Below are 13,596 nucleotides of genomic sequence, written 5' to 3' on the forward strand. Positions count from 1 at the left end.
ACAGAGGCATACCGTCATACAGACACATACATACATACAGGCATACAGAAACATGCATACAAAGACATAGACACATACGTACGTACAGAGACATAAAGGCACACAGTTACATGCATACAGAGGCACATATATATCTACAGAGCTACAGAGACAAACATACATTTAGTTACATACATGCATGCATACAGAGACATACATACATACATACATACACAGACAGTCACAACTACATACTTACATCTGTTCAACCTGGTCCCTGGGGTGCATGCTGTCTGGCTCTTTGGAGTCCTGCCTTGCAGCCCAGCCTCATCACTGGGCACCAGCAGCACTGTGTGTTACAAAAGGAGCAGGGATATGATGTCATTCATATCCCCACCCCATCCACACAGCCTGTGGTAGACACCATGGTAGGAGGCTGGGCTGGGCGTGCAGTAGAAGGTTGGGCTAAACGGGTAGAAAGACTTGGGCTGCGCTCGGCCACGCTACAAGAAATAACCGGATGGAGGGGAGCGCACTGCGCTTCCCTTCTGCCGGTCAGCCTGACATTGTGCCCCCAGGGCCGGTGGGCCACCTTATAGTAGCGCCGGTCCTGCCAAAGAGGTCCCTGTTTCCAGCTGGGAGGCAAAGTAGCATCTAGGGGCTCCATACCTCTTTCTTCAGTGATATTATTCCTTTCTGGTCCATATGGGAATGGGGATCTGTGACATTACAAAATTAAATTATTTTTCACAATATTAAATCATTATAAAAGTTTATGCAAACATATTCAATTCTGTCATTTCTGTGTTGGAGGAAGGTTGGTGTACGGGTTATATGTTATGTTGAACCTCTGGGAGTCACTGGTTACAATATTAAGATGGTTAAAGTTTGTGTTAAAAAGTGTATAGCTGCTTAAGATATTATAAGTTTCAATCATACGTTTCGGGGGGGGGAGGAGGGATGACCTAAATGATGAGGGGCATCAGGGCTGCAGTGTTGGAAATACAGAGACGTAAAGCTTTCCAAATGATTCAATACTGTTAGAAAAATAAGTTTTTTCTAACAGTATTGAGTAATTTGGAAAGATTATTAAATCTAAGCCGAAGCTAATAAAAGTGGCGTGTGATGCAAGTGAACAGTGGAAGGAGAGGTGAGTTGGGCTGTGGAGGAGAGGGAACTTCAGAGGCCAATTTATAATATGAGAAGCGTCAACCAGGAAGATATATTTGACCCAACGGGTGTTCGCCAGGCTATGCTTTGTTGCAGGTGGGAAAGGATGTCATGGCATTTGGAGCCCCAAGATACCAACATATCGGCAGTGTCCAGATCTTCAAGAAAGACCCAGCTACCTCACAGTGGCACAAGAAGGCCACCGCCACGGGGGACAAGGTAACCATAGGAATGGGCTAGAATACATTGCAAAATGCATCTGTTTTTTCAAGTATAAACCAGTATACACCCAATGTGAATACACACTAAATATACTTATGTGTGTTGAAGCGGCACAAGTTCAATACATCTGAAAATACAGACAAAATAACAACATAGTGCTTTCTGTATAATAACAATTAACATAAGAACAGAGTGAATGGAATCAAACTCACAAAACTAGAGCCGTGCCAGGCTCTGTATAGTCAGCATATAGGGTGCCCATGCCGGCTAAAACGATGAAATAAAACAGGGGAAAAGAGTAATCGCTAAATAAAAATTGAGGCAGAAACCCTATAACGGAATCCCTCAAAGACCCTTAAAAAACTAAAGAAAGAAATATCGGAGATAAGGGCTGCGCCAGAGAGACTTTAAATCAAACCGTAATAAAAGATAGTCCAAATAATAGTCTTATATAAAATGCTCTTATTGGGATCACAGAGTCTATAAGGTGCTTGGTCAGGAACAATCTCCTCGCTGTCCTCATCCGTGTGGATCCACTCATATGCAAGAGATAAATCAAATAGTGCAATATGTCCAGTAATAAACTGAAAAAAATATAAAAAGCTAGTATAAAACTCACATGTACAAGAGCTATAGCTAGCTCTAGTGTGAAAGGCATACAGCGGTACAATCCCCGCTTATGGGATATGGGATAAACTTCCTCCGTCAAGGGTATGTTCAACACTCAAATAAAAAGAGACAACCAATAGTGCTCACTGAATAAAATGATGATCAATAAAATGTATAAAATGGTACTCACAAGAGAGGAGCAGGCCAACTGCTCCTTGATGATAGCGTTGGTGGTATGATCCCCACCTAGGTTTACTTGGATTCCAGCATGATAAAATGCCATGTTAAAAACAATCTGAAGTGTATAAAAAGATAATTGGCACAAGTAAAAAGTGACCAAATAATCTTTAATATTTAAAAATAAACAGTATAAAATATCCACAAATGCGTTTCGCCAATACGGCTTCTTCAATATGGAATAGGCACTATTCCATATTGAAGAAGCTGTATGTCAAATTCATGTGAGTCACTGCAATTCCTTAGAACTTAGAACCCTTTCGGGATGTTACATATCCAGGGTACAAAATGACAACTAGTTGTACCGATGTAACTGTTTACATCGACTTTTTTAACCCCTTAAGACCGGAGGGCGTACTATTACGTCCTTTTAAAAGCGGCTCTAAACGCCGCAGGGCGTAATAGTACGCCCTCCGGTTTTTAGTAACTTACCCGGTCGCCGGCGGTCCCACGCCGGCGATCGCGGTTGGGGGGACTCCCAGGGAGCCCCCCCGCGGCACATCTTCCTCCTCCGGTCCCTCCCGGTCATGTGAGAGTGAGGTCCTTGCGAGGACCTCACAATCACATGGCCGGTATAGCTGGCTGAGGCATTGCCAGCAGGGGGACCAACTGTAATTACAGTTGGTCCCCCTGCTGGCTGAAAATAAAATAAAAATAATGTTAAAAGTGTAAAAAAAAAAATTTATACTTAGATCATATATATATATATATATTTTATATATATGATCTAAGTATATATATATACACATATACATACACACACATACACCGTCTAGGTGTATTTTAATATTAATATATATATAATTATATATATATATTAATATCAAATTACACGTAGACTGATACTGATTAAATATATATATAATTATTGTTATATATATATTTATAAATAATATAAAAAAAAAATATGTAAATACGTAAAAAAATAAAATAAAAAAATAATTAAAAATAAAATATTAAAAAATATATAGATGTGTTTTATTTCGTTCTAACTGTATTGTGATATTAATATATATATATATTTATATCAAAATACACGTAGAACGAAATAATATATATATATCTATATACATAAATATATACGTATATATCACTATATATATACCTATATATAAATAAAAATATTAACAAAAATATATATATATATATACGTATATATACACATATGTATATATATACATATATTAATTCTACACATATATTTATGTAATAATTTTACATAATTAGGTATCCTAATTAATTACAATTAGCGGGACCTGCCTGACCACCCATGCCGAAAGTATAGGGAATTTAATTTGCTAGCACTATATTTAACCCTATAACTTTCCAAGACACCATAAAACCTGTACATGGGGGATACTGTTTTACTCGGGAGACTTCGCTGAACACAAATATTAGTGTTTCAAAACAGTAAAATGTATTACAACCATGATATCGCCAGTAAAAGTGACGTTTTTTGCATTTTTCACGCACAAACAGCACTTACAGGGACGATATTATTGCTGCAATACTTTTTACTGTTTTGAAACACAAATATTTGTGTTCAGCGAAGTCTCCTGAGTACAACAGTACCCCTCATGTACAGGTTTTATGGTGTTTTCAAAAATTACAGCGTCAAATATAAGGCTTGTGTTTAATTTTTTTCACATTAAAATTCGCCAGATTGCTTACGTTGCCTTTATGACCCTATGGTAGCCCAAGAATGAAAATTACCCCTATGATGGCATACCATTTGCAATAGTAGACAACCAAAGGTATTGCAAATGGGGTATGTCCAGTCTTTTTTAGTAGCCACTTAGTCACAAACACTGGCCAAAATTGGCGTTTTTTGCATTTTTCACACACAAACAAATACGAACGCTAACTTTGGCCAGTGTTTGTGACCAAATGGCTACTAAAAAAGACTGGACATCGCTTATTTGCAATACCTTGGGTCGTCTACTATTGCAAATGGCATGCCATTATGGGTGTAAATTTATTTCCTGGGCTACTATACAGTCTCAAAGGCAACGTAACCAATCTGGCGAATTTCAATTTCAAATGTAACACGCTATATTTGACCCTGTAACTTCCCAAAACACCATAAAACCTGTACATAGGGGGTACTGTTTTACACGTGAGACTTTGTTGAATACAAATATGTGTATTTTATTGCAGTAAAAGCAAACAGTATTATGACATTGACAGTTAAAATGTCATGTAGAACGAAAAAAATCAAAAAAAATCTTATTTTCTCCCATTTTTTTCATATTAAATTATGTTTCATAGCTAAATATTTGATATTAAATGAAAGCCCTGTTTCCCCTGAATAAAATGATATATAATAAGGGGGGGTGCATTTAATATGAAAGAGGTGAATTACGGTTTGACAGACATATAGCGCAAATGCCAGGTTTTGTTTACGTTTTGTTTCGTTCACAACTTGTACATTTGGCTGCGGTGTTAACCCCTTAAAGACCAAACTTCTGGAATAAAAGGGAATCATGACATGTCACACATGTCATGTGTCCTTAAGGGGTTAAGGGGTTAAAGAATGTTTTTGTTTTGATGTTAACATTTTCAATATAAATTTCTAAATCCAAAAAATGTACCTTGGTGTGACTATGTTCACAAGTGAGCGATATATTTCTCTCAAAAAAGTAAGAAATAGTTTGAGGAACCCCACATCACCTTTCCAAATGAAAACAATGTTGTTGATGTACCTGCGATAGAGGACCAAGTTTGCGTCCCAGCCATGGCCCCCCTGAAGGAAAGACCTTTCCCAGTAGGACATAGAAAGGTTGGCATAGCTGGGCGCGAACTTCGTCCCCATTGCATTACCCACCAATTATAGGTAGTAGGATCCCTCGAACCAAAAATAATTATTATATAAAATTAATTTGATACCCTCCAAGATAAAATCCTTTTGACTATCAGGTATAGAAAGATAGAAAATGTTCTACAGCCTTGCAGCCCAAATGGTGGGAGATGATCGTATATAAGCTGCTGACATCGCATGTAGCCAATATACAACCATCTTCCCAAAGGATATTCTGTAATTTCCTAATGAGTTGGGTCCAATCCTTCAAATAAGTGGGCTGCGAGACCACTAAAGGCTGTAGTAGTTAGTCAATGCATTCTGACAATCGACTCAAAAGAGAGTCTACCCCTGCCACTATCTGCCTACAAGACCTTTTTACAAGGTCATGACAGGTGCATAGTCGCCATATGGGCAGGCGGAATCAGGACAAAACCTCCCACATACCTATCCCAATAAAACACAGACACTAGGGTATATAGGTCAAAATTGTCCACAGCTTTTATTAAATAGTACTAAATTAACGTAGAAAAAACAGGTCATTGCCCCACACCCCGCCATCACATCCGTATCCTTCAGTTATAATGACCCCTATATGTAAATAACATATAACATTATTCCAACATGAACATAACTTAAAGTGCCAACATTTTAATTAACCATCGTAGGGGTATACCCGGATACCCCTACCCCACCAGGTCCTGAGCCACCAACATGGCTCGAAATCTACCAAACTTACTGTGACAAACTCCCCTTTTCAAGTTAGTTTGCCACGAGATCCTGGAGGCGCCTGCTTGCCAGCTTCCTGCCTACAGACTATGGATCCTGTAAACTGTGATATAAAATTCTCCGTTCGTGCAATTAGACTATATGGTTCGGAAACAGAACAACTGCACGAACCGGAAACCACCCTGGAGCTTGTTAAGCCTAAGTGCTACTTTGTAGCAATTTCCACCTCAGTGTTCTAAGTGTTCGTCTGGGTGGCCGTAATTCCTATGGACGACCACGAGGTGGCGGCCATCTTGTTCGCATGAACACAGGCAGCGGTGTTTGGTCGTCGAGTTCATGGAACTATTTTCAGATACTGCTGAACACCGCTGGACTTCCATAATCGCCTGTGTTCAGTTTTATAACACTTAGGAAGACACTGTTTGGTGGAATCATTTATCTGAATAAGGTGAACAAGATTCAGGGTAGAACTATGGATTCCGTTCGGTAGTTTGTTCACTTTTTTTAAACTACCAAACTAGACCGACCGCAAGCCCTGATTCTATGGAACTGTTTTGGGCATGGGACCATGCATGAGGTCTGTCAAAAAAATTACTTCCAGGAAATTCCTGAACCCCTGAAATGATCCCCAAACCCCTAGTCACCCCCCTCCCAAACAAAGTTAATCTACCTACCCCTCTCACCCTAAAAATAATCAGGGGGGACCATTAACTAGGTACCTGTAAAAAAAACAACTTACCATTTGATGTCTTCTTTGTTCTAAAATCTTCTTTTTTCAGCCCCAAAAAAGGCCAAATAAAAATCCAGAATAACCGACGCACTTTAAACATTTTTTTTATCAATTTTCACCCATGGAGGGCTCCGCGCAGACTGAGCTCTGCAGGGCGGGAGAAGGCTTATAAAGCCTTGCCCCGCCCTGCATTTAGGCTTAGAGTACTCTGGTTGGTTAGTTTAATATATCCAATCGCAGTGCTCTGACAGGTAAATGAAGAGACTGACATGTAAGTCTCTACATTTACCCGTCACAACACTCTGGTGGATTGAAAGTAACCAATCAGAGAGTTATTAGTCAAATTACACAGCGTGGGAAATTTCTTTGGAATTTTCCCACGCTGTGTAAAATGACACAGAGCACTCTGGTGGATTTCAAGCTAACCAATCAGAGTGCTGTGACAGGTAAATGTAGAGACTTACATGTCAGTCTCTTCATTTACCTGTCAGAGCACTCTGGATGGCTTAAACCCACCAATCAGAGTGTTCTGAGCCTAATTGCAGAGCGGGACAAGGCTTTATAAGCCTTCCCCCGCCCTGCAGAGCTTAGTCTGCGTGACGCCCTCCATGGGTGAAGATGTATATTTGTTTTTTGTTTTTTGTTTGTTTGTTTTTAAGTGCGACGGTTATTATGGATTTTTATTTGACCTTTTTTGGTAATTTTTTATTTTTATTTTTTTACAGGTATCTAGTTAATGGTCCTGCCTCATTATTGTTAGGGTGATGGGAGTAGGTAGGGGTTAATTTTTTTTTGGGAAGGGGGTGACTAGGGGTTTGGGGACCCCTAGTCACCTGGGGTGGTTACATTTTTATTTAGGGCCCCCACCCGCCGCTCAGGGGTGGGGGCCAGGAGGGAGGACAAAAGGTCCCCCCCCCATTATTTTACTTTAGTGCCACCACCCGCCGCTCGGGGGGGGGCATAGGCTGCTCCCTGTTTAATAGACATGCCCCTAAGTAATCTTTTCTTAGTATTAGTAAATTTGGCTGAAAGACCAATTTAGGTCTTTAAGCCTTTTAGTAGATAGCTCCCTAATACCATGGGAATTAGGGAATTATCTACTTATTCATTCCTGTCATTACATTGACAGGCTTAGTAACTTACATTTTATATGAATGTTTGTTACTTGATTGTTGTAAGTGTTGCAAATGCTTACAGCTGAATCCTGGCTATGTTTATATACTTTTTATTTAAACTTGTATACAGTGTAACATTCTTCATTCTTCCACTGGGTAGGTATATTAGTACTTAGGCAATACTGTGCTTCAGAACTTCGGCACTTCGACACTTTGGAACTTCGGGAAATTCGGCAATTCGGAACTTCGGCAATTCAGCTATTCTGACATTCGGAAGTATCTGAATGTCCTAATTGCCCGAAATTCGTCTGAATTGACATTCGGAACGAAATGAATTGCACATGTCTGCTAAATTACCTCCAGTTATTTAAATATGCATAGAAGATAACTTCTTTGGTTTTTGTTCTATGTATTGGGGCCGATGTACACTGTAGCCATTGCTGCCACCCAGGAGTAGTGGGAGTTTGAGCGCAGGGATTAATTTTGTGTGGCTATATAAATCAAGTTTAGATGGAGGTTTTTTGTTTGTTTTCTGGGTGATGTTTTTCCTTACATAACTAAAATGTAAATAAAAAACTAAAATGTTGTATGTATTTGAGCTTGCTTTTAAAAATACATATATATCTTATATCCTGCGTCAAATTCACCACTCACCATTAACCACTGGCAAGTCACTGCTGTCAGAATCCCTGACAAATCACAGCTCATCGAGCAGCTAAAAGATCCAGAGATTGTTCAGAGAGAGACACTGAAAAAGGGAAAATATAAATGTTATCGGATGATGTGTGACTAGCGGATTTTAAGTGATTTGGGTCCCTGTATGGTCACATCAGTTAATATCTCCTGTGTTTCATGTGTCCTTTGTGACTTTCAGATCGGGTCGTACTTTGGATCATCGTTGAGCGTGGTCCAAGTAAACACAGACACATTTAAGACACTTCTCCTGGTTGGGGCCCCTACATACTATTCCCCTGAAGTCCCTGGGGGCCGTGTTTACCTGTGTCCAGTTCCTGCCATGGTAAGATCCATCCATTATATTAAAATATGTAACTGATACAAAGGTTTTATTTAATTCTTCAAACAATCCCGTCATTTAAAGGGACACTGTAGGCACCCAGCGAAATTCAGCTCTGGGTGCTGTGAAGTGGTCTGGGTGCTGTCTCTATTACACTTAGTGAACAGAGAACAAGGTTTACATTGCAGCTCTAAGTCTGCCTTCAGACAACCACTGAGGGCGCGTCCGTAATCCAAATGGACTTTTGGTCCGTTATCTGACGCTGAACATCCTCACGCTCTGCATGTGGACCTCCAGCGTCAGATTTTCCCCATAGGAAAGCATTGAATAATGCTTTCCAATGGGGTGGTCTTATGCGCGCGCGGCCATTGACGCATGCGCACTAGGTCTCCCCTGCCGGCTGATGGCGCAGGAGGGGCATGGGTGGAGCCTGACCCAGCGCCGAGGGACATCGGCGCTGGATTCAGGTAAGTGGATGAAGGGGTTTTAACCCCTTCAGCCCCCCGGGAGTGGGGGAGCGAGGGACCTATTAACCCTGTAGTGCCAGGAAAACAGCTTTGTTTTCCTGGCACTATAGGATCTCTTTAATATTGTTGGATAAACTTTCCAAATGATTTAATATTTCTGGATAAACCTAAACCTTTAAAATAACGTAATATCATGACAAATATTAAAATGTTTAATATTTTGCTATTTTTTTGACATATTAATATATATATCTACATAGAAAAAAATATATTTCAAAAGTTTATACTAAAATATTTAATCGCTTTAAAGACACAAAACAATGCGGTGACATATATAGGAAGGCTGAGTGTGTAGGCGGAGCCTGTAGTTGTGGGAGGGGTTACCCGGCCTATAAATACGCAGACCTCCCTTTCCTATTGGCCAATACTTCCTGGTTCAGCCACCCACCGCTCCCTTTAGTGAGTCATTCAATGGTGGGCTCTCTTTTAACAGACCTACCTGAACGTTGGTTTCGGCACAACACTACTGACTTTTTTTTTTAAACAAATTGTAATGAGAATTGTAATCGTTTGTCCGTTATAGCTGCTGTAAGAGATAAAAAGGATTTAAACCCGTTCTCAGCTAAACCCATGATCCTCAGCCTGTCACTCACTCCATGTCTTCACTTTGCGCCCACACGTGGCTCCCACTTTTGGTCTCATTGCCTGTCTGTTTTTGTCATCTTTGTCAATGTCTCCCTTTATGCTCCCTCCTCCTAGGGTATCATTTTCACATTCTCTGTTTCTGACTCTGTTTTCAATTCTCTCCTTTTGCTTCTTTCTCTCTCCCACAATCGTTTAAGTTCCCTCTTCTTCTTTCTTACACTGTCTCTCTCTAGCTCTATATATTATCCATCCTTTTTGTTCATTTTCTCCCATTTCTGCACCTTACCATTAGTGTACTGACTATGAAGATTTCATATGATTTCAGGGGATATTAATGTCTGGACATGTAATCCTCTGTCAGTCAGTTTCCAGATACTAAGTTTTCTAATATTCTAAGTATTGTTATTTTATGATCTGACTAATACGTGTTATAAATGAATCATGCTATTTGATCTCCAGAAGAGACACTCACGTCATGTCACTCTATCATGCCTGAATACCCTACATGGGGACACTACTAAGACCCTGGGACATTTTGGCTCAGCTATCTCTGTGTTGCCAGACCTGACTGGAGATGACCTACCTGAGCTGGCAGTTGGTGCTCCATGTGAGGACAACAACCAAGGAGCTTTGTACATCTTTGCTGGTCAGCCAGGTGGTTTCAGAACATCATATATCCAGGTGGGAACTTAACAGATCCTGTTATAGTATCGATATGTCTTTCAATGTCTAGAGAACTGTGTTGGAAAGTACAATGAGAATAAAGATACCTTTCAGTAAAGATAAAGAGCCATTTTTATAGAGAAAGCTTACACTGACAAAGATAGCAAGAACCTCAAATATGTTATGATAAGTAAATAGTAGGTTTCATAGAGTGGTTGCCTTTACAGACATAGGCCGTGATTTCATTGGATTTGATACGTATTGACCTTGAGATTTGACACGTATTGACCTTGAGATTTAACACGTATTGACCTTGAGATTTAACACGTATTGACCTTGAGATTTAACACGTATTGACCTTGAGATTTAACACGTATTGACCTTGAGATTTTTGCAAATACTTTATCTTCAAAAATTTGTATTGATTTTTATGGTAATTTCTGTAGATAAATCATTTGGAAGGTGTTTTTTACATTTATTTTTAACCCCTTAAGGACACATGACAGATATATTCCGTCACGATTCCCTTTTATTCCAGAAGTTGTGTCCTTAAGGGGTTAATATTCTTTATTTTTGTTGTGCAAATGATGTCAAAGAGGGCTAGCAGAGCCACAACAGCTGTAACAAGCACATCAATAACAGACGGTATTAAATATTGTCATGACTTTTAGAGAAATTGCAGTTTTTTAAATAATAACAAGCAATAACAGCGAAGTTAAATATGCCACGACCGCTATACTAAGCGTAGTGTACACAGGCCATATACCATGGCATATAGAACATCAGCACGTTTTAGTGTTTTGATAACAAAAATAGTATATACTCGAGTATAAGCCGAGTTTTTCAGCACATTTTTTGTGCTGAAAAACCCCAACTCGGCTTATACTCGAGTCAATAGTCTGTATTTTGGTAATTTGCATTGCCATAATACAGACAGGGGGCTGTGGGGGCTGCAGAGCGTTTACTTACGTCTCCTGCAGCTCCTGTCAGCTCTCTCCTCCTCCGCACCGTCCGGTCAGCTCTTCTGTCAGCTCCCAGTGTAAGTCTCGCGAGAGCCGCACTATGACCCCGCGGCTCTCGCAAGACTTACACTGGGAGCTGACCGAGGTGCTGAACGGACGGCGCGGAGGAGGAGAGAGCTGACAGGAGCTGCAGGAAAGGTAAGTAACGCGCTCTCACAGCCCCCCTCTCCCCCCCACTGAACTACCAATGACACTGGACCACCAGGGAAGGAGCTCCCTGCCATGTATCAAGCAGGGAGGGGGGACGAAAAAAAAATAATTAGTAATAATAAAAAATAATAATAATTAAATAATAAATAATACAATAATAATAATAATTAAATTAAATAAATAAAAATAATAATGAATAATAATAAAAAAAATTAAAATAATAAAAAAAAACACCCACCCCCCACCAAGGCTCTGCAACACACACACACACACACACACACCACACTCATACACTGCACTCATACACTCACACTCATACACACGCTGCACTCATACACTCACACTCATACACACGCTGCACTCATACACTCACACTCATACACACGCTGCACTCATACACTCACACTCATACACACGCTGCACTCATACACTCACACTCATACACACGCTGCACTCATACACTCACACTCATACACACGCTGCACTCATACACACACTGCACTCATACACTCACACTCATACACACGCTGCACTCATACACTCACACTCATACACACGCTGCACTCATACACACGCTGCACTCATACACACACTGCACTCATACACTCACACTGCACTCATACACTCACACTGCATTCATACACACACACTGCACTCATACACACACACTGCACTCATACACTCACACTGCACTCATACACACACACTGCATTCATACACTCACACTGCATTCATACACTCACACTGCATTCATACACACACACTGCATACTCATACACACACACTGCATTCATACACACACACTGCATTCATACACACACACTGCATTCATTATACACACACTGTAAATAAATATTCAATTAATATATTTTTTTTAGGATCTAATTTTATTTAGAAATTTACCAGTAGCTGCTGCATTTCTCACCCTAGTCTTATACTCGAGTCAATAAGTTTTCCCAGTTTTTTTGGGTAAAATTAGGGGCCTCGGCTTATATTCGGGTCGGCTTATACTCGAGTATATACGGTAAAATAAAATAAAATAAAATGCAAGTGAAGAAGTCCTGACTAACTGAGTGGCATCAAATAAGCAGGGGGTAAGTAGGTAAGAAAAGGCTACCAGAGTTTATATGATTAGCTATGCATGAGATTCACACCTTGGTGATCGTGCCACTGAAATGCCAAAATAAATTGCTAAACTTACTGTAAATACAATATGGTGAGACCACTGGCACTGAACACGAGCTCCAAGACTATATATCACAAAATATTAGGAAAAATAGAAGAGAAGTCCAGGCACTCTCAGGATACAAAAAGGACATTTTATTGAACCCACTGCAACGTTTCGACTTACACAGTATTTGTACTGGTATTGGACTGGACTGGTGCACCCGGATACAGGGTTTGATTGCAGTTCCACATCTCTGCTGTATTATATTCAAAATATTAGGAAAGGCACAACATAAAGGAAATGCGAGTGTTGCATTTGGGTGGGCCCAGGATGATAAGTCCAGTTTCAGCCAACTCCCTGTTTCAACAGGCTCTGTGAGGTAGGATTCAAGTGTGGGATTTCCCCAGACTCATACCAAGGCCTGCATCATGGATCCATGGACTTGGATGCTCCAGTTGAGCTAAGTCCGCCCCAGTGGGAAGGTACCTGAAGCTCATGATGGACTGCCGCCTGCGGCGTTGGATCTTCCGCCTGGGTGGATGATGCAAAGGGAGTTTATCCCTGCTGGACTTCAGCTCAGGTAGGCCAAAGTGAGAAGACTCAGGTGCTTGTTGTGATGCTGCACCCAGGGGGAACCTGCTCACCTCCTGCCTCTTCTTCTTTGCTTGCGGCTCTGATCAGGCGGTACTGCAACAAGACAGGCTTCCAATCTTGCTCAGAAGTTGTCATAGTGCTCTCAAGCGTTCTGGTATGTGCTCTGCTGCACCTTGGTGAGTCTTCATTAACTGTGACGACCCTTGTTCTGGGTACGGTTGCGTGTCCGCCATCTTGAGCGGGTCTGCTCGAGGCATAACAGGCATCGGAGCAGATGCTTTGAG

General features: G+C 40.6%; 1 protein-coding gene across 1 annotated transcript in view; it reads left to right on the forward strand.

The window, feature by feature from the left end:
• Positions 1–13,596, forward strand: part of LOC134572093 (integrin alpha-M-like) — a 154,124-nt gene that overhangs the window by 114,915 nt on the left and 25,613 nt on the right. The window contains exons 12-14 of the mRNA XM_063430908.1: positions 1,229–1,368; positions 8,463–8,606; positions 10,175–10,396. Coding sequence (XP_063286978.1) covers positions 1,229–1,368; positions 8,463–8,606; positions 10,175–10,396 — 506 coding nt within the window. The remainder of the gene's footprint in view (positions 1–1,228; positions 1,369–8,462; positions 8,607–10,174; positions 10,397–13,596) is intronic.

The sequence above is a fragment of the Pelobates fuscus genome, chromosome 8, assembly GCF_036172605.1.
Source record: "Pelobates fuscus isolate aPelFus1 chromosome 8, aPelFus1.pri, whole genome shotgun sequence".
NCBI lineage: Eukaryota > Metazoa > Chordata > Amphibia > Anura > Pelobatidae > Pelobates > Pelobates fuscus.